Source organism: Chelon labrosus, assembly GCF_963514085.1.
Source record: "Chelon labrosus genome assembly, chromosome: 21".
Classification (NCBI taxonomy): Eukaryota; Metazoa; Chordata; class Actinopteri; order Mugiliformes; family Mugilidae; genus Chelon; species Chelon labrosus.
In genome coordinates, this window is record NC_140354.1 from 190672 (window position 1) to 211265 (window position 20594).

At 40.5% G+C, this 20594-nt stretch overlaps 1 protein-coding gene across 2 annotated transcripts; it reads right to left on the bottom strand.

Annotated features, from left to right (window-relative positions):
- Positions 1–1809: 1809 nt before the first annotated feature.
- Positions 1810–15431, bottom strand: atad5a (ATPase family AAA domain containing 5a). 2 transcript variants are annotated; one of them, XM_084570414.1, is made up of 22 exons: positions 15081–15431; positions 14694–14747; positions 12839–14583; positions 12617–12686; positions 12319–12483; positions 11585–11729; positions 11265–11507; positions 10974–11113; positions 10580–10730; positions 9461–9778; positions 8701–8797; positions 8489–8571; positions 8264–8385; positions 8002–8179; positions 7681–7848; positions 7375–7569; positions 7195–7259; positions 6844–7033; positions 6578–6696; positions 3397–4286; positions 3125–3283; positions 1810–3027 (listed from the first exon to the last, which is right to left on the bottom strand). In XM_084570414.1, the coding sequence occupies exons 2-22, from the start codon at positions 14742–14744 to the stop codon at positions 2949–2951; spliced, it is 5373 nt and encodes a 1790-aa protein (XP_084426540.1). In that variant the 5' UTR covers positions 14745–14747; positions 15081–15431; the 3' UTR covers positions 1810–2948. The 2 variants fall into 2 exon arrangements, with proteins under 2 accessions (XP_084426540.1, XP_084426539.1); XM_084570413.1 differs by having other exon boundaries at positions 8264–8391.
- Positions 15432–20594: the final 5163 nt, after the last annotated feature.

The window sequence follows — 20594 nt, forward strand, 5'->3', positions numbered from 1 at the left end:
CGGAGTTTTTCCTTGCCACCGTCGCCTTCAGGCTTGCTCTCGGGGTTTCAGGCCGGGTTTTGTAAAGTGTCTTGAGACAATTTGTATTGTTATTGATGCTATATAAATAAAATTGAATTGAATTGAATAGATGATGAATGTTGTGTCTTTGAATCTTGAACCAATGTGTTGCTCACCTTATTTTAAAAAGGGTACAAATAAACCAAATAACCAAAGCTACTTTAAAGCACATTTGATAGGCTATGTGCACAGTAACTGAGTAATTCAGATTCAGAAAAGTTAATTTATTAATAGTTCATTTATTAAGTTATTAGTAGAAGAGTTTCTCATGTCTGACCTAATCAGCACTTTTTAGTGCAAAAGCCCTTTAACAATAACAGGTATGTAAGCCCTCAGCTGTCATTTTAATTGTCTACCAGTGTATGTGATATAACTGAAAACTGCAACATTTGCAGTTCCACCACATTTTCACTTCTGTATTTTGCCTCATATAAGTTCCAGCTGTTTAAACAACAGATGTATCTTACATTCATTTCACACATCTAACACTGAAAAGAAGAAGAATAAATAATGGTAATAGTATATATACATTCATGTATATACCATTCAGATTCAAGTCCCACTAGCGTTCGTATATGACTATCTTTCTCTGGTCTCCACATATGTAGTTAATGTACAGTTCGAGTGATGGACAAGTGATATTTCAAAAGGAATCTGTAAAAGGAATATTTCCATACGAACAACAGCATACACTTAACTTAAAGTTATCATGTTGTTCATCTGTTTCTGGCCCATGTTGGCTGTGAGAAAGGGATAAGATGGATTGATTGTTGGAGCAATGGACCTGTTTTGTTGAACGGTCTGCCTTTTTAGTCTTTCAAGTAGGATGGATGTGACCAGCAAGTACGTTTTGCATCACAATTGCTTGAGTAGTACTCTGTACATGGCAGCGCCCTACTTTTTCTCTCAGCCAGAAGGAGGAGTCCTTCAGGTCATTCTGGGTTATGTGCCCGACAGAGGTGGAGGAACAGGAACAGAGGTGAAGGAAAAAAATAGGAAAAAGGGACAACAGAGAAAAGCTTAAAATAAGATGACCACTGTGGTGCCATATATTTTATCTGCTAGTGAATAATATTACATTATGTGTTTTTGTCTCATCCCCTCTTATCTGTGAAGGTTCTCAGTCATCCAGGTCATGGTGCATCCAAAAAGCATTTAAAAAAGGCAACTGGACTTGTACAGTGTTTGAGAAGACTTTTCACCACTCATCTGAGTAGTAGTAGGGGACATTGGGAAGTTTGAGGTTTAAATAGGAAACTTTGTGGGTAACCCATCAGAAACTTGCAGCTAATTTCCATTTCCATTCCATTAGATAATTACCTGTGGGTTTTTTTTGGGGGGGGGGGATTTATCCAAAAGTGGAAGTTTTTTAAAGAGCTATTTGGACAGCATGAACAAATTTTTCAGCATCGCTCTGAGGCAGAATGTTCCAAATGTACGGGCTTATTTTACCACATTAATTACGATTAATTAATTAAATAAAAAAATGCAGAACTTTTGTCAGTGCACGATTTCCTGTTACACCGATATGGAAATCAAAAAACGACAACTGAGGAGTTATTCATAGTAATCTAATACAAATCAATACATTTATTGGTAGAAGAATAGGAAAGTTAAATGTGGTCTTTTAAATTTCAGATCTCTTGTCTAAATCTCTTCAGTGAATGATTCGATAACCTATCATCAGATTGATGAAACATGGCTGCAGCATTTCAGTTTAAATGAGTACACCACCCAATCATAGCAATTAACACACACAAAAAAACTATGGCTGTCACTGACAACATCAGCGTCATTTAATATCTGCCGGAAGCTGATGGACTTGTTCTATCAAACTATTGTTGCCACTTCCATGCTGTGGTGTGCTAGGGAGGCAGCACTAAGAGGAAGTTCATCTCGCTGCTGGACAAACTGGTATAGAAGGCAGGCTCTGTGGTAGGGGCAGAGCTGGATTCCTGCTGCTGCGGGGGGCCTATCCCGGGGCGAAAGGCGGAGTACACCCTGGACAGGTTGGCAGTCAATCTGGACAGGTCACCTGTCAATGTTTTTTTTTTCCTTTTTCTTTCTGAAGCCAGTCTCTTTACACATAGAACAGCTGACATGGATTGCTGGTGCAGGGTGACGTTCGAGTCTGAACTGGAAATTGCAAATATATTTATTATTTTAATTAAATATTGATTCATTTGAAACTGACCCAGAGGTATTTATCATATTTTTCAATGTAATTACTGTAAATAATAATGATGATGAATATTTTGAATATACATATACAGAGAAACACAGTGCAGTTTCTGTGTATACAGTATTCTTCTTTACATTATGTATTTAGCTGTGATAAACCTTTATTTGTCACAAAAAACAAAATGTACTGTTAATGTACATGTATTTACAGCAAAAAAAAGAAAAAAGAAAAAGACAAATGTAAAATTGACATTGTGGACTGACAAATTCTAGACTGTCTGTCAACAGCTGCCTAGTTTTATTAACTGCAAGAAGCAGTTAATAATTTAACACTGAGTGACAATTTATACACAGCCTTAACAGCTACAAGAGCAAAATGCAAAGCACTAGTAAAACATGCCCACAATACTACTCAACTAAAACCGCAATCTTTATATTAAAAAAAAATGTATAAAGCTGTAAAATTTCATCACAATTGTTCCAAGCATCACAAGATGTCAGACAACATACATATGGTCACACAATGTATGGTCATACATCTTCAGCATTAATTTATCTCTAATTATATGTGTACACAAATATAATTAAACGTGTACACACATATAATTACCCCAGCTAACATCCCCTCAGGTCGAGGTGAGCCAAAGGTTACAGTCTTTAAAAAGCACTTCTTCGACATGATCACAAAACCATGTCTTCTCTGTGGATTAGCGGAAGTCTTCAGCAAGGAGCTGCAGAGCACTTTTGTCAAGACCCAAGTGGACTGCATCTAGGTAGTGCAGGAACCTGAAGAAAGAAAAACAGCACAGTTTTTTTTTTTTGGTGGATTGCCACATCCTGTCCACATATTAAACCTGCCACTCTATAGTTTCTACATGCTCACCTTCGCTTAACTTTGCCCTGTTCCTTAAGCTGCTCTGATCTGCAGATAGTGCGTATAACTGGCAAATAGTCCACAGCAGCTGCTGGTCTGTAACCAATAGTACCCAATACTCCTGTCCACATCAGACTCTCCATCACTTCTCGCCTCTTCCATACCAACCTGCAACATATCAGATGATATAATTTTTTTTCTTTGACCAGTCTATTGCTTACTGGGTCACAGTTAAGCACATTACATTTCAGTGCAAGGCTGAACAGAAAAAAAACACTCACTGTGGTTGGCAGGGGCCATCCTGAGTAAAGCTGTAACCTTTTTGATGAGTAGCCACAGGAAGGGAGAGTTCTGCCACAGCCTCTTTTCGCAGCTCCCCTTCTAGTTGTTGGACTTTGTCCCAGGACTCTCCTACAGAAGACCTACACTTGTGGAAGCTCAGAACCTCCACAGCTGCTTGAATCTCCAAGACACAGTCTCCTGTCAGCATCAACCATCTCCCTCTGTCAGTCTCAACCCTAGTCTCATCTGTCATCCCATCTTTAATGACGGCACTAACGGGTACCATTCTTCTGTGAATATCATCCACGCCTGGGTGAGAAAGCAAAGATGAATCCATATAGGACATGTTGTCTAAGTAGTCCGCTATTGACTCTAGACACTGTGAGACTGAGAGCGTTTTTACATGCTTCTCATTAGTAAATGGCTTCTTTTTCACCCTTTCTAACACTAAACTTTCTTCGAATTCCTCTTTTGCCTGAAGAGTACCCTGCAGACTGCAAAAAGATATAAACTCATCTTCTGAGTCTGATTGCAGTCCATCTTCATCTGGTATAGGATATTGCCTCTTGTTCTTTAGCATTCTGTTGGATGCTTTGAATGGACTACCAATGTTTGAGCTATCAGCTAACTCTGCTGTGTGCAATAATCTGGCATGGGATGACAGCGTGTCCGACTGAAGGTGGGTAGACTGAGGCTGCTCAATTGGATCAACAGAAAGATGTCCTTGTGATGCAGAAACACAGTGTTTCGGTTCACAGGCAGAGGTAGACAGCTGTGTGACGGGTACAGGTAAGAGGATCTCCATGTTGGAATAGAGTATGTCAACTCCTTGTCGTCTGCAGTCTGCCAGCAGTTCCAAGCAAACTGGCTCTTGCACTAGGCTCTGGCTCTGATGAAACAACAGATATACAGTTATTTGTTATACAGTGCTATGTAGTTGTGATAAAGCAACTGCTCCTAGTGTTGTATGAAGCTACATCCATAAGAAGAAATCCTTCTAGACCATATGAGTGGTTTTGCATTTTAAAGCCAATTAACTGCTACCAGCTTTTAATTTGTTTAATTCAGTGGTTCTCAATTATTTTCTGTCATGTCCCCTAGGGGACAGAAATTTTTTCATGCCCCCCGAATTGAAATACCATTGAGGACGTGATAATATTTATTTATCTAGCTGTATGCAGAATGCTGGTGCCAGCAACTCATACAGTGGTTTGTACAATCACTTGATTATCAAAATAGATTAATAAAATGAGCTGAGATAACATCTGCAACAACTTCAAACGATTTCCAAGGTCAGTTTATTAACTCAATTTGTTCAACATTTAAACAAGACTGCTCAGTCTGTGTGATTCTCAAAACAGAGAAAAAATGATTCACTGGGATATTGTGTGAGTTTTTTTGCGCTCACCACGCCCACCCACTATTTGAGAAGAACTGGTGTAATTTTATGTAGATCATGTATGAGTCCCCCTCAGCAATACTTCCTCCTCATTACATTGTGGCTCAAACTACAACAGTTACTGCATAGTGTAAACATTTTCTCATACAATCTTGCCATAATGTTGCTTGACGCAAGTTTTACTGAGGTTATTCTTTGCAAACCTTTATTACGAACTAGTGTGCAGGTCTTGCAGTCAGTGATTATCTAATTATTGTGCATACAGCCAAATCTGACAAAGAGGAATGGTGTTTTTATTTGTTGCTTTTGTTTAAGGTCTCATAAGTATTTGTACTGCCTGTTTATTTTTCAAACATTTTACTTCAGCAAGTGTGTGCACCTGCGGAAACATTTCTTACATTATTATGCAATCATTAAAACTCTTCTATTATTCTAAACATAAGGAGGTTATCGCTTGGTCATTATTTTAGACTCTATTTCTTGTGTTTGTAGTAAATGAATAGTTTGATGATGAGTGAAAAATTTCTTCTCACCACTGATGAGTGAGAAGCTGCTCAGGATGGGTGTCAGCTCCTCCACTGTCTCCTGGATTACTGACTACTTGCCTGACAGGCCCCAGTTTGTGCGGCTGGGGGGCTCCCTGTCTGATACTGTTGTCAGTAATGTGGGGGCACCACAGGGGACTGTCCTGTCTCCATTTCTGTTCACCCTTTACACCTCTGATTTCCAGTACAGCTCTGGGTCCTGCCACCTGCAGAAGTTCTCTGACGACTCTGCAGTGGTTGGGTGTATTAGAGATGGACAGGAGGTGGAGTACAGGACACTGATCGGAGACTTTGTGGAGTGGTCCCAGACAACCCACCTACTCCTGAATGTGGACAAGACCAAGGAGCTGGTCATTGACTTCAGGAGGAAGAGGACACCAGCAGAGCCCATCACCATCTGGGGTCTGGAGGTGGAAGTAGTGGACTAATATAAGTACCTGGGCGTCCACATGAACAGCAGACTGGACTGGAGGGACAACAGTGATGCTGTGTACAAGAAGGGACTGAGTAGACTCTACTTCCTGAGGAAGCTTAGGTCTTTTAACGTGTGCAGCAAGTTGCTGGAGATTTTCTACCAGTCTGTTGTTGCGAGTGCCCTGTACTTTGCTGTGGTTGTTGGGGGAGCAGCACCAGCAAAAAGGACATAAGTAGGATCGACAAATTGATCCGAAAGGCTGGTCATGTGATTGGCAGTGAGTTGGAGACGTTTGTCTCAGTGAGGGACAGGAGGACACTGGACAAACTGCTCTCCATCACGGACAATCCGTCACATCCACTACACCAGACTATAGAGGGGCAGCAGAGCTCATTCTCCAACAGACTGATCCAGCTCCACTCCCACACTGAACGCTACAGGATGTCATTCATACCATTCTCTGTCCAGCTGGACAACAACTCACCTTTCTGTGACAGATAACTCAATGTTATTAATGTTAATGGACACTACTGCACCTTACACTTTACCCTGTATATATAATTTATATTCTTCCTTCTCTATTTCTTGTACATTTGTTCATATGCTAATATGTTAATTTGTACATTTTTGCTTATACTATTTCTATTTTATCTTACTAGATTTGATTCTACTTATTTTTTATTTCTATTTTATTTTATTTAATCTTTTCTTTTTATCTGAGGTTCTTAAGAGTGTGTTTTTTATGTACAACTAAGCTACTGTGACCAAGCAATTTCCCTTGTGGCTCAATAAAGTTTATCTAAGTCTAAGTCTAAGTTTACCTGCAGCAGTTCCCAGATGTCTCTCTCAGGTTCAATATTCAGCAGACCCAGCATGCTCTCAGTACAGCCAGTGTCACAAGGTGGCAGAGTGGAGAGGAGAGTTGCAGACTTGTCTCCTGCTTTTAGTGGAAATGAGAAAATCTGGTTTCAGACAAATGTTTATTTATACCTATAAAAAAGAAAAACGTAAGTAGTGGCTATTTATACAGCAATATCCGAGTATTGACAACATTGTTATTCAAATTCTTCAAAGTTTACCTCCTTACCATTTTTGCCAGTCTGCACCAATGGCCTTGCCGTGTGGCAGCCTCCTGCACTTCGAGCCCAGAACTGCAGCTGTAGTAAACTCTGCCTGATGTCACAGCCATTGAGTCTGAGCAGAGAGCTCACATCTGATGGATCTGTCCTCAGGTCCTCAGCCAGGCACAATAGCTGCAGGTAGCTGCCCACATTCAACTATGGTATGGCAAGAGTAGAACAATGAAAAATGAAATCAATGGAGGGGGGAAAAAAAAACAAAAAAAACAAAACAAAAACAGACCAATGTTATTAGCATCACAAGATCAAGTCATAACACATTGTTATGAAAGAATCAGGTTCAGGTGACCTCTACTTACAGCAGATGGTGTTTTGAAATGGATCTCTTCAAAGGTTCCATCAAAAACGGAGCTAAAAGCAGGATCTACAAAACATACAAGATTTGTTCTATAACATTTTATTTAAACTCGATGACATGGCACTAAATAACACAGGCCAGGCAGAAAGATATTGCTTTTGGCTTTTCTATTATTACGAACCACTGGTAGTGAGAATGACTGGCCTCTTGGTGGTGGTCATGAATGTCTTGATGGCAGTGAGAAACCCTGAATCACCATCAAAAATAACATCCACTTCTTCAAACAGGATAAGAGATGTTGCTGTCTTTTTGCTTGGTTCTTCACTGTGTTGGGTACTACCACTCTTACTTGCTTTTATGACTTTATTGGAAGCATCTAGATGAGAACATATCGGAGAAAAAGAAAAAAATTATCATTTTTGCATTACTTAAGTCATGGTAAAAATCTTTCACGGGGGAAGAAGTTAAAAACGGATTCCACATTTACCCATTTGTTCATTTTTTGACGTGTTGGGTGGCTCTTTTTTGATAGCATGACCCATTTTAAAGAAGTTAGCTAAAGAGGTTGGAGTCGGGCTTCCTCCTTTAACACCTTTAGGCAACTGGGGATGTTTTCTCGGAGAGGACACCACCCCGTGAGGAGACTTTACTTTTCCTAAAAGATGAAAAAGACAACTAGCATTTAATTTTATAACAAATTTCATTTAATACAAATGCATGACCATCCCCAAATCATAAAGCAGATCAATCTCAAAAGTCAACAATTCATCAATAACAACGGGCTCATTGTACAATGCCGTGTACATACTTGGAGAGGACTGTGGCCTGGCAATGCCAGGACTGCTGTTCATTCCATAGTTGTTGAAGTATGTGGGTTTGGAGACATTGACACCCTGACTATCCACCTGGTGTGACTGAGTGGCTTCCTTCAGCTGGGACAGAATAAGACGGCCACTTCTCTGAGATGATGCATTCACCTCGAATACCTTTATAGGTGAAATGAGGTTACATTGTTGTACCTAGCCAAAGAACAAATGAATGGCTCTGAAATACATGTGCTATACTTGTACCTTGAAGCCCAGCTCCTGGGCACAAGCATAGACTGCAGCGGTTTTTCCTACTCCAGTGGGTCCACTGATAAGCATTGTGTTACACAACATGTCATCTCCATCCTGGGAGTCCCCTTCCCAGTCTGATTCTTGACACAACAACACCAAGCAGTCAATACAAATGTGCACCAAGCCAATAGAAGTACTTATAGAGATTAAAAAAATATCAGCGTTCTAATCTCTCACCAACGCTGCATTCTTCAGTTTTCTTGTGTTTCTGCCTTCTTCTTTCTTCTTGATCTGCACGTAGTTTCCATTCCTTTAGCCAACTAGACAGAAAAGGAACTAATGTAATCAATATTTACACCCATACACTAAAATGTGATAATATTTGCGAAAGAAAGTAAATAAATAAAAACACATGACTGTTGTTTTACTGATACAGAAGCTTTCCTCACCTGTGCAATCTCCTCACTGAAGCAGTGTTGCCTATAATATCACTGGAGTGCTGAGGCTGGTATTTGTCTGTCCACAATATGTCCTCCTTAAACAAATCTATAGAAAGAAAAAAAGCAGAAAAAAAAAAACGCTCAGGGGATTCAAATTTACAGCAACATGTCTTTTGGCAACAGAAACCAAGTTGTGAACACGAACACATCTTGAAGCTTCCCCAACCAGCAGGGAGTTGCAGATTCAGGTCATGTTTGTTGTAGGGGTTTCAGTGATTTTGGATTTTGATTGATTTCGAACACACGCACACTCTACAATCAGCAGCTAAGGTCTAATTACATTAGACAATGAAATTCACCAGTGAATTGATCAGCGAATTGATGGTGTACAGCCTCCTTCTCTCTGTTACCGCAGGTGAAGTTGTTAATTGACTGCTGTCGAGATGATTTGGACCATTCCTCTGCTAGCTTTAGCTTTTCAGATGAGTAGTGCATTGTAGTAGTACTTTTGTTGTATTTCAGGACTGACTTACATATTCTGCATGTGATGGTAGCGTGACCCTCATCATAAGTGAAGCAGTAAAGTAAAGTCGACTTGTCGGTTCAACCCTTAGTTTGTTGTCATCACTACAAACAATCCCTTTTACACTGTCTTTCTACACACCCGATATTACAAAACTGAATAAAGTAGCTACAAATATATCAAGACAAAATGTATAATGGCCAGTGATGTTCACTGACAGCATGTGGAGACATTTTAATACCATACCTTTGTTGTCAATGTCCTCCCTCAAAAGCAAGTCAGTCAGTATAACCACATCATTTTTGGACGGAATGGGAACAGATGTGATTGCAGGTTTGTATTTGTCTTTCATCCCCGCCTGTTGTGGCATGGATCTCTGTAGTCGCTCCATATGGACTCCTCTTTTTTTTGGCTCTAGGTCAGCCATCGAGACGTTCTCTACTGAATGGTTGGCTCGCTGTTTTTTCGCCACCTTGACTGTATTTTCCCTTTCATCCTCTTTCCTCTTCCTCTTCCCCCCTACAGGTTCAGCTGGCAGGCTCTGGTTGACTCCGATTGCAGCCTCTGGATCAAGACAGTAAATAAATTGGCCCAAAATGTGTGTCTTAACAGTAATATTTAGTAGTAATTCCTTGTAACTTTGAAACTCTTAAACACTTGTCATCTCATTGGTCGAGGTACTGCTGCTTGCGAATCTTGTATTAAAAATAAATTGTTGAATAATTTGTTTTCCATGTGTTCATATCACTCAAAAATATGCATCTAACTCAATTCAGTACTTCAAGGCTGGGATAGTGTTTATTTCTTATTTTTACATATTATTTAATTAATTTTATTAATTTATTTTTCGCTTATTTATTTGGATTTTTCTTGTTTTTCAGGTCAAACTTATCGTGTTAAGATAAGATAAACCTTTATTCTACCCACAATGGGGAAATTGCAGAGTTAAAAGTTCAATGAATGCTTGTTCTCAAATCAGTGAATAATTGTTTTTAATAATCGTGATTACAATATCAATCAAAATAATCGTGATTATGATTTTTGCCATAATTGAGCAGCCTGTGGAGGGTAACGGTCTTCTTAAATTTCCTCCATTTGGTCACAATCTGTCCGACTGAGGATTCCAAATTTTTTAGAGACTGGCTTTGAATTGTGCACTTACTTTTGATACCATATGTAATATAGGCTCATTTTTCTCAATAAAAAAAAAAATACAAAAATATATTTAGTTATACTTCTTTGATTGGGTTCATTTGTCTACTTTAAGGACTATGAAAATCGGCTATGTTTTGAGTGAATTTTATGCTACATTGTTGAAAATTCTGAAGGGCTAAGCGGCACTGTAACTACTAGTCAGATGCTGACCTGAGGCTGTGAATTGCTGCTGATGGTCTGTACGTCTCTTCAGGAAGTGAGCAATGAACTGGTGTGCAGTGAAGTGAGGATTAGAGGTACAGGTCTCCTCCATTAGAAGCTGACGAACACAATCAGAGATTTCCCATTTCCAACCTGAACACTAAAAAGGAAAAAAAATACTAATGACTAAATGTTGCATCTGCTGTTATAAAGCATGTGGCTGGCCATTCATCCCAGGTATGACAAATGACAAAAATCCCCCCGAAATTCAACAGAGGTAGGGAATCAAGTGTATGTTTATAGTATTGTCCTTCAATATCTACTCCAATAAGTACATAGGTAACAGTTGTGAACAACAAAAACTGATCGCGTTAAGTAGTCACTACAGTAATTTCATACCTACCCTTTCAGAAATTCTTCTACAGGCTGGTAGTGTCTTCACACAGAGAGAACCAATAACAGTGGGTTGAAGTGGGTTGAATGTTTTGCTCCAAAACTCTTTTAGATGACGCAACAACAAAGATTCCGGCCAAAGAGAGCGATCTGTCAAAACACACACACCCACCGACAAATAAAATACTCGCATTAGTCCTCACAGTATGTTCATTAAAAGGCTCTTCAACACAGGAACAGAACTAACCAGACCCATCAAATGATGATGACAGCACATTTGTATTCCTATGAAGTTGCTTACCATCTGGTAGTTGCGTTGTGTGTGTAACTGGTTGAAAGGCAGAACAGGAGAGAAAGTATGCTTCCCTAGAGACAATTGTCTTGGCTATCTGTTTCTTAAAGGACTCGGGCAACCCACTCTTCAAAAACTTAATGCGAGCCTCAAACTGCTCGTCCTGGGATTTTTCAGAGCCCTTGTAACTGTGCTCATCAACGATGGAAACCACCCCCGACCCAGACTGGCCCAACAGGACCACTTTGGAGCCTGTAACAGATAAGTACAGTAACATTAAATGAGGTTACAACAAAATGGTAAAATTGTTAACAGTGGGAATTGACTACCTGGGACAGCGTTAGTGTTTTTGCCAGCTTGTGTGGGTTTGCCTAGAATGACATTCAGATTGCGGAGAGGCTTGTGGGTTCTACCCTTTTCTCGTGCCTTTTGAGGAGTGGCATTCTGGTCCTCCTCCACACAGATGACAGAATCCTGAGAAAATAAACCACATAATGAACTTCTCAGCAAACATGAGTTTGTGTTTATATTCAGCTGTCATCAATTACACATGGCCTCATAATAGGACAGTCAGTTGTGGGCAGTGCTCATCAGATAGGTAGCTAGGCATAAATAAGGCAGCTCGTTTAAAGAGACAACTGCTCTGATTGGACTTATTTGCCTTAGCAAGGGACCAATACTAAAAACAAATGCCACTTAATTGCATTTACAGCACTTGTCAAATGCTGAACTAAAACTGGTTTGAAATTAAGAACTCTACTCCAGTACCAAATTAGAATGAACCTGAGTTACCACCTTGTGGCTGAATGCATCAGAATGTCAACATTTGACCTTTTGAAGATAAAATGGCATCATGTTATAATTGTGTCCAGTTTCTGTCATAATTATTCAAGACTGAAGTCACGTTTATTGTCACGTCTACAATAGGTTCATGTATGAATAATTCATAGTTACGGACAAAAATATTTGTGAGGTCCATGATGAATGAATGATAATGAACTTTAATCACCACTGTAAAAAAAACATAGAGCATATCATACGCCTTGCTGGTCATTGACCCTACCTCGTCTTCACAGCGGTTTCTCTTCATGGAGGCCTCAGTTTGTGATGAACGCCTTAATGTGCATTTCTCATCCACAGAAATTTTCTTACTCCGCTGAATCTCTTTGGCCTTTTCCACCAACTTCTTAACCCGTTTATTTTTTTTTGCCTCACTTAATAAAGATTCCTGAAAAATATATATATATATTTTCTAGAATTAACTGCAATTAATCACTGTTTGCCTATAATCAATTTGTTGAAGTGTACTCTTCCTTCTCAAAACAGTGCACCACTTTATAAAAGTTTGAAAACATACTTACTTTAGAAGAGTTCATGCCACTTTCAGCCTTGGAAATGGAAACATTTTTCTGGACTCTAGTAAATTTAATCCTTCATGAAAAAACAAACAAACAAAACAATTACAAAATAAATAAAATGTGGGACATTTAAGAAGGGTTACATAGGTGTACACTGATAAATGCATAAATAAGGAATTTCATAAACCAGAATGTATAATAGAAAGGTGTGGGTCATCTAATTACCTAATTGGACTTTTTTCTGTGTCAGGTGAACACAGCATTTCTGCTACAAAGACGCCATGCTTAGCCTTGAGTATTTTTGGGGTAGACATCTTAATTGTACTGTCCTGGGGTAAAGAAGTGGCAACAGTATCATTTGTCTCATTTAGTTTTGTGTTTTTTCTGACTGGAGTTGGGATGGTTTCAGGTGATTGTCTGACTACAGCCTTGCGAATGGACCTCCTTGCACCCGTGATGGAGGAAGCTAAATTAAAGGTAGGCTCCTCACTTTTGTCATCATCCTCAAAAATCCTGGCCACTGGTTCTTCCACAACAGCAGGAGCAGGTGAGGTGGTCACAGGCTTCTTTTGCTCTCTAGCCTTGTTTCTGCTTGCTCTTGTTGGTTTCATTTTAACAGTTTTGTTTCCCTGATGGGCTTCAGAGACTTGCTCAGCAGAGGGTGGATTTACATTATCACCAGCATTTTTTTCTGCGGTGTCCAAAATATTCTCTAGAAAATGTTTCTGTTTGCCTTGGCTCTTGACAAGTTTGGTTTTATGCCCATCAAGGCTGGGCTGTTTAAAGGCAGCCATGAACTGCTTCCTCTGTGACTCACTGCACTTGGAAGTGGATTCGATCTCGAGCACCGCCAGCTCTAGATCCTCCTCTTGAAGAACCACATTGGATTTTCGTTTGACAGTCAAAGAATGCGAGGGATGTTGGTGTCCAGCCTCTGTGTGAAAAGAAGAGACTAGCTCTGCAGGGCTTTCCCTCCGTTTTCTCTGGTTGAAAATAGAAGCCACCTTTCCCACTGTCTTGACAGCTTCTGATTTCGGTGAAACTACGTGCACTTCCGCCTGTATGGTGACAGTTCGGGGTGACACCTGGATAGACGACTTGCCAGATTTCACATTTTCCTCACTTTTGAGGTTGTTAGATTGTTCAGAGTCCATTTTCTCTGCCTCTGTTGGGATTGTAGTTTCATTTTTAATCTGTCCTTCTGTTGTGTCCTCTTCAATCTTGTCCTGACTCCGCACAAAGTCCTCAAAGGAGATTGTGACTGTGCTGCTGTTTAATGTAGAGATTTCATCCAGATCGACTTCCATGCTTGCATCACCCAATGTGCAATCCACTTCATTACCATCTGGGTCTGAATAATTTGCCTCCGGTTGCTGCCTCTTCCAATCATTTTTTGCAGACGTTTCGACCGGTTTTGCTTCATCTCTTGAAAACACAATTGTTGATAACTCATTAGTGTTCATCAGTACTGATTTAAGTTTGACACTATCCCCACATATGGCACCATCTTTCTCTTTTTCAGTCCACTCATCACTGATAGTTGTAGTGACATTACTTTCCAATATTCCTGTAATGATAGAAGCCTCCGCACTGAGCTCAGCGTGCAAGACTGCCTTCTGTTGGCTGCTGACAGCTTCTACATCCTCCTTGTTGGAATTACCAGCTTCACCTGTCACGAGTTTCCTTGTAACTTTGCTGGCCTTCCTACCCCGTTTCTGAGTTGGCCGTTTCCTCCCATCTGTGTGGCTGTCTTTTTCAGCAGCATGAGACCAATGACAGTTTTCTTTAAACTGTTCTGGTGAGCTAGTCTTTTCTGTAGAGAATGGAGCCGTCTTGCTAAAGTACTCCATGATGTTGTTGGAGCGAGGTGGGAAAAATAGTTTCTTCATTGGCTTGGCTACAGGGGACAAAGAGTTTGCAATTGTCTTGACAACAGGGCTGCCATCGTCTTTGCAAGATTTCTTACAGGGCTGTTGAGAGTGACAAAGTTAAACAACCATGAGAAGGCATAAGAAAGACTTTTCCAAATGTAAGATCTGGTGCATGCTTTACAAAGGCCAAACTAGCGTCACGGAAATACCTGGGTGTCAAAGTCTGCAATGACAGAAGCCATAGCCACAACACCAGCCATAATCTGGAGACCAAAACCAAAAGAAACATCATTAACCACAAGTCTGAAAGAGCATTAAATAAAATGCATCAGATAAACCAGATAAGGAGGACCAGTAGTCTAATTCTCCTTCTCATGTAAACACATCCCCAATAGACCCTTTAGCTGTGGGAACACGAATCCGCAAAAAGTTTCGTTTTGCCTGCCTGCTTCCTACAACAAGATAAAAAATAATAACCTATTATACTACATATCTAAACATATTGCAATACAGTCAGAGACACTCCTGACGTGGTACCAGTTGTTGAATGACAGACGGACAACCACACAAAAGCAAGGGTTAAGACAAACACTTACTGATAGTGCTGGACCAGTAACTTTCCGCAAATTCAGAGACTGTTTTCTTGCAGTTTCTTATTCGCCTCTACGAGCGCGTGTGTGAAAGAATCGACAGAGGAACGATTCATAGTGCGAGACGGACGGCTGTTCGGTAGACATTTAATTTTCCCTGCAAAATAACAAGCTAGCAAACATCGCAAGAGGCTAGTATCAAAGCAATTCCGATCCTCACCGCTCCCAAAAATAGTCCACTCTTTTCCCCATGGCACGAAGATGAGCGTAAAGTGCAAAACGTTACACGGATGTATTCTGAACGGTTCCGAGTAATTATACAAAATACAGTTTTCTTTACATATGGTGTTATTTCAAAAACGCGCCAGACTTGTCGTGAATTAAGAGCGCCAAATACACGTGACCTTTGGCATAGACCGTTCCACCAATCACAGGAAAGAAGATGATTCCGTCATCCCCTGACGTAATTCGCCCAAAAGAAAGATGGCGTGCGGTGTAGAATTTAATGGAGAAGAAATATGGACAGCTACCTCTACTGGCTGTACTTCGGCGCACAGTGAGATGCGGTGTATCTCAGTTCCAAAATCTGGGAAGGACGCCAGATTTAAAAGCAGAAGGCCCATAGTTCTTTATTTAGACAACAAACATTTAGATAAGATAAAATAAGATAAGAGAGCACTTTATTTATGAAATTATGGTGTTATAAAGGCAGGGAACAATAGTGCAAGATACAAAAAGGTACAAAAAAATAGAATAAGGCAGACAAGAGAAACTATATGAAAGTAAATATATTTACCCTATTGTAATATTTACATATTACATCATTAAGTAACTAACCAAAAGTTGAGAAAACAATAGTGTAAATAGAGGGTTGAGGCGGTAAGGAGGCTGAGGCAATATACATATTGACATTCATGAATATCATGAATAAAGCAAACAACCTTAACCCAATAGGAGCTGCACCAAGTATTGCACGAAAAAAGCTTTGAGGTAATGACAGGGATGAGTTTTTTATATACTGTGCTCTTGTATGTCCAGAAAAGAAGCTCAGCAGCATTGCTAAGAAATGCTGATGTTAAAGAGTCGGACTGCTGAGGGGACAAAAGACCTCTGGAAGCGTTCCTTCTTGCACTGTGGGTGTAGCAGCCTTTGGCTGAAGGAGCTTCCTAAAGACTCAACTGTCTCTTACTGGGGGTGAGAGGTTCCTTCCTGATGTTTGACAGTTTAGCCAACATCCTCCTCTCCCCTACCTGCTCCACTGACAGCCCAGGATGGAGCTGGCCCTCTTGATCAGTTTGCCTAGTCTCTTTCTGTCCCTTTCTGTGACTCCGCCACAACAGCAGACCACAGCGCAGAAGGTTGCCGATGCAACCACAGTGTCATAAAAAGTCCCTTACCAAAAGGCATATATTGGATTTGTGACATGAAAGCGTATGAATACTTACCAAAGGGGTGGTCGGAGTGTATGGTCTTGGTCATGCAGTACCAGCCATGCGAGTCCTTACTCTGCCCCCTCCGGTCCACATTATTCACACATACACAAACGCCATGGACAAGATTTTTTGGTGTTGTCATTCCGAGTTACGGAGTCATGGCAGCTTTAGATCAGATAAGAGATCGAAGACCTTGCAAATTCGACTGCAGAGGGCATAACCACACTCTTGCAAGAAATGGCTGCCATCAGGATGAGGTCTCTACAGAATCATGCTGCACTGGACTATCTCCCTCCCAAGGAGGAACATGTGCCATTGTTGGAACTGAATGTTGCACGTTCATACCTGATCACAATGCTACCATTCAACAAAAAAAACAATCACATGAGCAACATTGCTAAGACTTTACATCATCCTGTTGACACTAGTTTGTTTGATTGGCTTAAAGGGAAATTGGGATTTGTGGGCTACTTAATCTTTGAATTTGTATTACTTGGAGTTGGTGCACTGCTCATTCTCAGTCTTTTAATTACCTGCCTCAAATCTGTTTGTAAATCACTGATTACTAAAACAACTGCTACAATCATGTATTCGGCTACAACCACAACTGAATGTAACCTACAACTAGAAGATGAAAATTCTGACTTTTTGTACAAAATTAAAATTTATTTTGATTAAGTGTGAAAACTGACATTGCTCTATCTTCCTAATGTTGTTTGGTTATGCTGTATGATTGTCTTTGGTGTGCTTTGCTTATGTTTATCTTTTGTTATTTGAAAAAAAAAAAGGGTGGATTGAAGAAGTAAACTTTGAAGGGACATTGGAATTGACACGTCTGGGGCAATTCCAACCATATGTTGATCTCTCCTGTCTCTGCTCCCCTGCCGATCAGTTTCCTGATCATACTCCTTAGTCTATCCTCCCCATCTCCTCTCACCTGCTGATCAGAGCCTTGATCATACTACCTGAGTGTGACTCCTTTGTCCCTTTGTCCTTTTGTTTTGACCACGTCAGGGAGCCACCCCTGCCCCCTACTGAGTTCACCCTCCTGTGTAAAGTTGCCCTCGGCTGACCAATATACATCCACTATACGATCTAATCAGAAACTGTCTGCAACCACACCCGGGGACAGGGTATATCTGTGCTTTGGCCCTGCAATCAGGGTCAGTCTCTGATCTCAGAACCACTCTGTGTCGGTAGGCTCACCATGACCTGGAACTCCAATAAACCTCCACCACTTCAGCAAACTTGGAACTAAGACTTGGATTGTTTTTTTTCTTCAACAGATACCGATTCTCTCCTGCAAGTGGCTCGCCAATTTATGTAGAAAAAAAAACTTGAGGTACAGGGTAGGGCCAGATAATAGCCTATACCTCTTCAACTCAACATGTAATCTAGGTTCTAGGAGGATCTAGGAGGATGCCATCCTCTATCTGTTACACAGGGCATCTGGATAAGGAGAGCGGTGCTGTGAGAATCATGTTTTTTGATTTTTCCAGCGTCTTCAACACCATCCGGCCCCTCCTGCTGAGAGACAAGCTGACAGAGATGAGGGTGGACTCACACCTGGTGAGATGGATTACAGACTACCTCACATAGAGACCACAGTACGTCAGACTGAAGGACTGCACGTCAGACACTGTGGTCAGCAGCACCGGAGCACCACAGGGGACTGTGCTCTCTCCCGTACTCTTCACCTTGTACACATCTGACTTCCAGTACAACTCTGAGCTCTGCCACATGCAGAAATACTCAGATGTCAGAGTACAGGAGCCTGGTCGCGGACTTCATGAGGTGGTGCAGGTCCAATCATCTGCAGCTGAACACCTCCAAGACCAAGGAGATGGTGGTGGACTTCAGAAGGAAGAAATCACATCTCCAACCTGTGTCCATCAGCGGGGTCGATGTGGAGGTGGTCAGGACTTACAAATATCTGGGGCTGCAGCTGGACGACAGGCTGGACTGGACTACAAACATGGGCACACTCCACAGGAAAGGACAGAGCCGTCTGTACTTCCTGAGAAGTCTGGGGTCCTTCAACGTCTGCAAAAAACTGCTGCAGATGTTTTACCAGTCTGTGGTGGCCAGCGTCCTCTTCTATGCTGTGGTTTGCTGGGGAGGAAGCAGCAAGAAGAGGGACGCTGCTCGACTGGACAGACTGGTGAGGAGGGCTGGCTCAGTGGTGGGCACAGAGCTGGACTCTCTGGTGACAGTGGCAGGGAGAAGGACCCTGGACAAACTGCTGTCCATACTGGACAACGCCCACCACCCTCTGCACAACACCTTCATCAGGCAGAGGAGTGTGTTCAGTGGCAGGCTGCTGTCTCAATCCTGCTCCACCAACAGACTGAAGAACTCTTTCGTCCCCCTGGCCATCAGACTGTACAACAGCTCTCAGTGATGGCAGGAGACACAATAGACAATGGACAAATCTTTTTGCACCACTTACTGGACACTCTGTCATTGTCATGTCTGTCTACCTCTGCTACATGTGGTGACTGTGATTTTCATTCATTTTTTCATTTCATTCATCTGTTTACAAACTAATTTAATTGCACACAGTCCCCCCCATTTGTAGTTCTCATATTTATGAAAAAACAAACAAACAAAAAAAAAAACTTCTACTTCTACTGGTCACTTTATATTTTTAACAGGTCACTTTATATTTTTAACATAGTTTATAGTTGTATAAAACATTTTATTTCTAGTTACTTTCTATTTTTTATATAGTTTTTGTATTGTATGTTCAATGTATGTTACTGCTACTGGATGCTTGAATTTCCCTCGGGATCAATAAAGTATCTATCTATCTATCTATCTATCTATCTATCTATCTATCTATCTATCTATCAAAATACGCCCTCTGTGTCAATATTGTTTTCATCTTGTCTTCCAGGTGGCTTTTTTTTTTTTTTAAAAAACAACAAAAAAAAACAAATACTCGGTCATTAGTAGTAGGCTACTACACATCCATGCATGATTGACTAGAGTAGCGATACACAAAAATCACGGTTCGACGCATACCTCAGTTTTGATGTCATGGTTCGGTTCATCTTTGGTATAGTATGGGAAGAAAAAGCAAAACCTAAATTTGCTTGTTTATTTGCATGTTTATTATTTGTAAACCAACAATTTATTCTAACATTGTACAACATATGAAAATAAAATTAAAAAAAGAACACTATTGCGAAGTGCTGCCAATAGGTTAAATTAAATATTCTCAAATAAAGAAAATATATATAAAATAAGCTTTTCAATAAATAAAATATTTTCAAATAAACAAAAAATACATGAAATATTATAAAAAATAAATTCCTCACAGCTTGTTAACAGCTTGTTAACAAAACTTTTCAACAAGTAAAGTGAAGCACTAACTGTTTCAGCAAGTAGCCCTGTTCAGTTACTCAACCTTCATATTATTTGCCAGAAAGATTAACTTGTCCACATTGTGTATAGTAAGTGTAGATCTGCTGACAATGTCCCCAGTGTCAGGACCACGTAGTATCTGTTATTTTTTAGTTCAGTTTTCTGTCCTTTTTGTCACTTCCTGTTTTATTTTTTAGTCAGAATCTGCTGAAGTCTGTCTTCCTGTCTAGTTCTGTCTGTGATTGCTTCCCTGCCCTCATGTGTTTCACCTGTGTCTCATTGTCTTCCCTCCCCCTCCTGTATTTAAGCTGTGTTCTTCTTTCCTCCTGTGCCAGATTGTCTTGTAGGTTTAGGCCCTACCTGAAGCATTCCAGTTAGTAGGCTATCTTCTTTGAGTGATTTCTTGTGACTTTAGCTATTCTTTATTACCTGAGTTTTTTCCCGTTGGACCTCTGTACCTTAGCCTGTTTCCTGAATTCCTGGTTTTGCCCCTGAATTTTGATTAAACAACCTCTGAGCCTGCCTGATCCCTGACTCCTCCATTTGTGTCCACATGATTTGTACGTGATACCCAGCGGCTGAGAATAGTACCTCTCGCTAGGGACAGAATGCTGATGTCAGCTGTTTGCACTAAGGAGTTTTTATTTTTTTTTCTTGTAGCAGTTATATTCAACGAGGATGTGTCATTTAAATCGCACATAAGTATCCGAGTGTGGGTGGT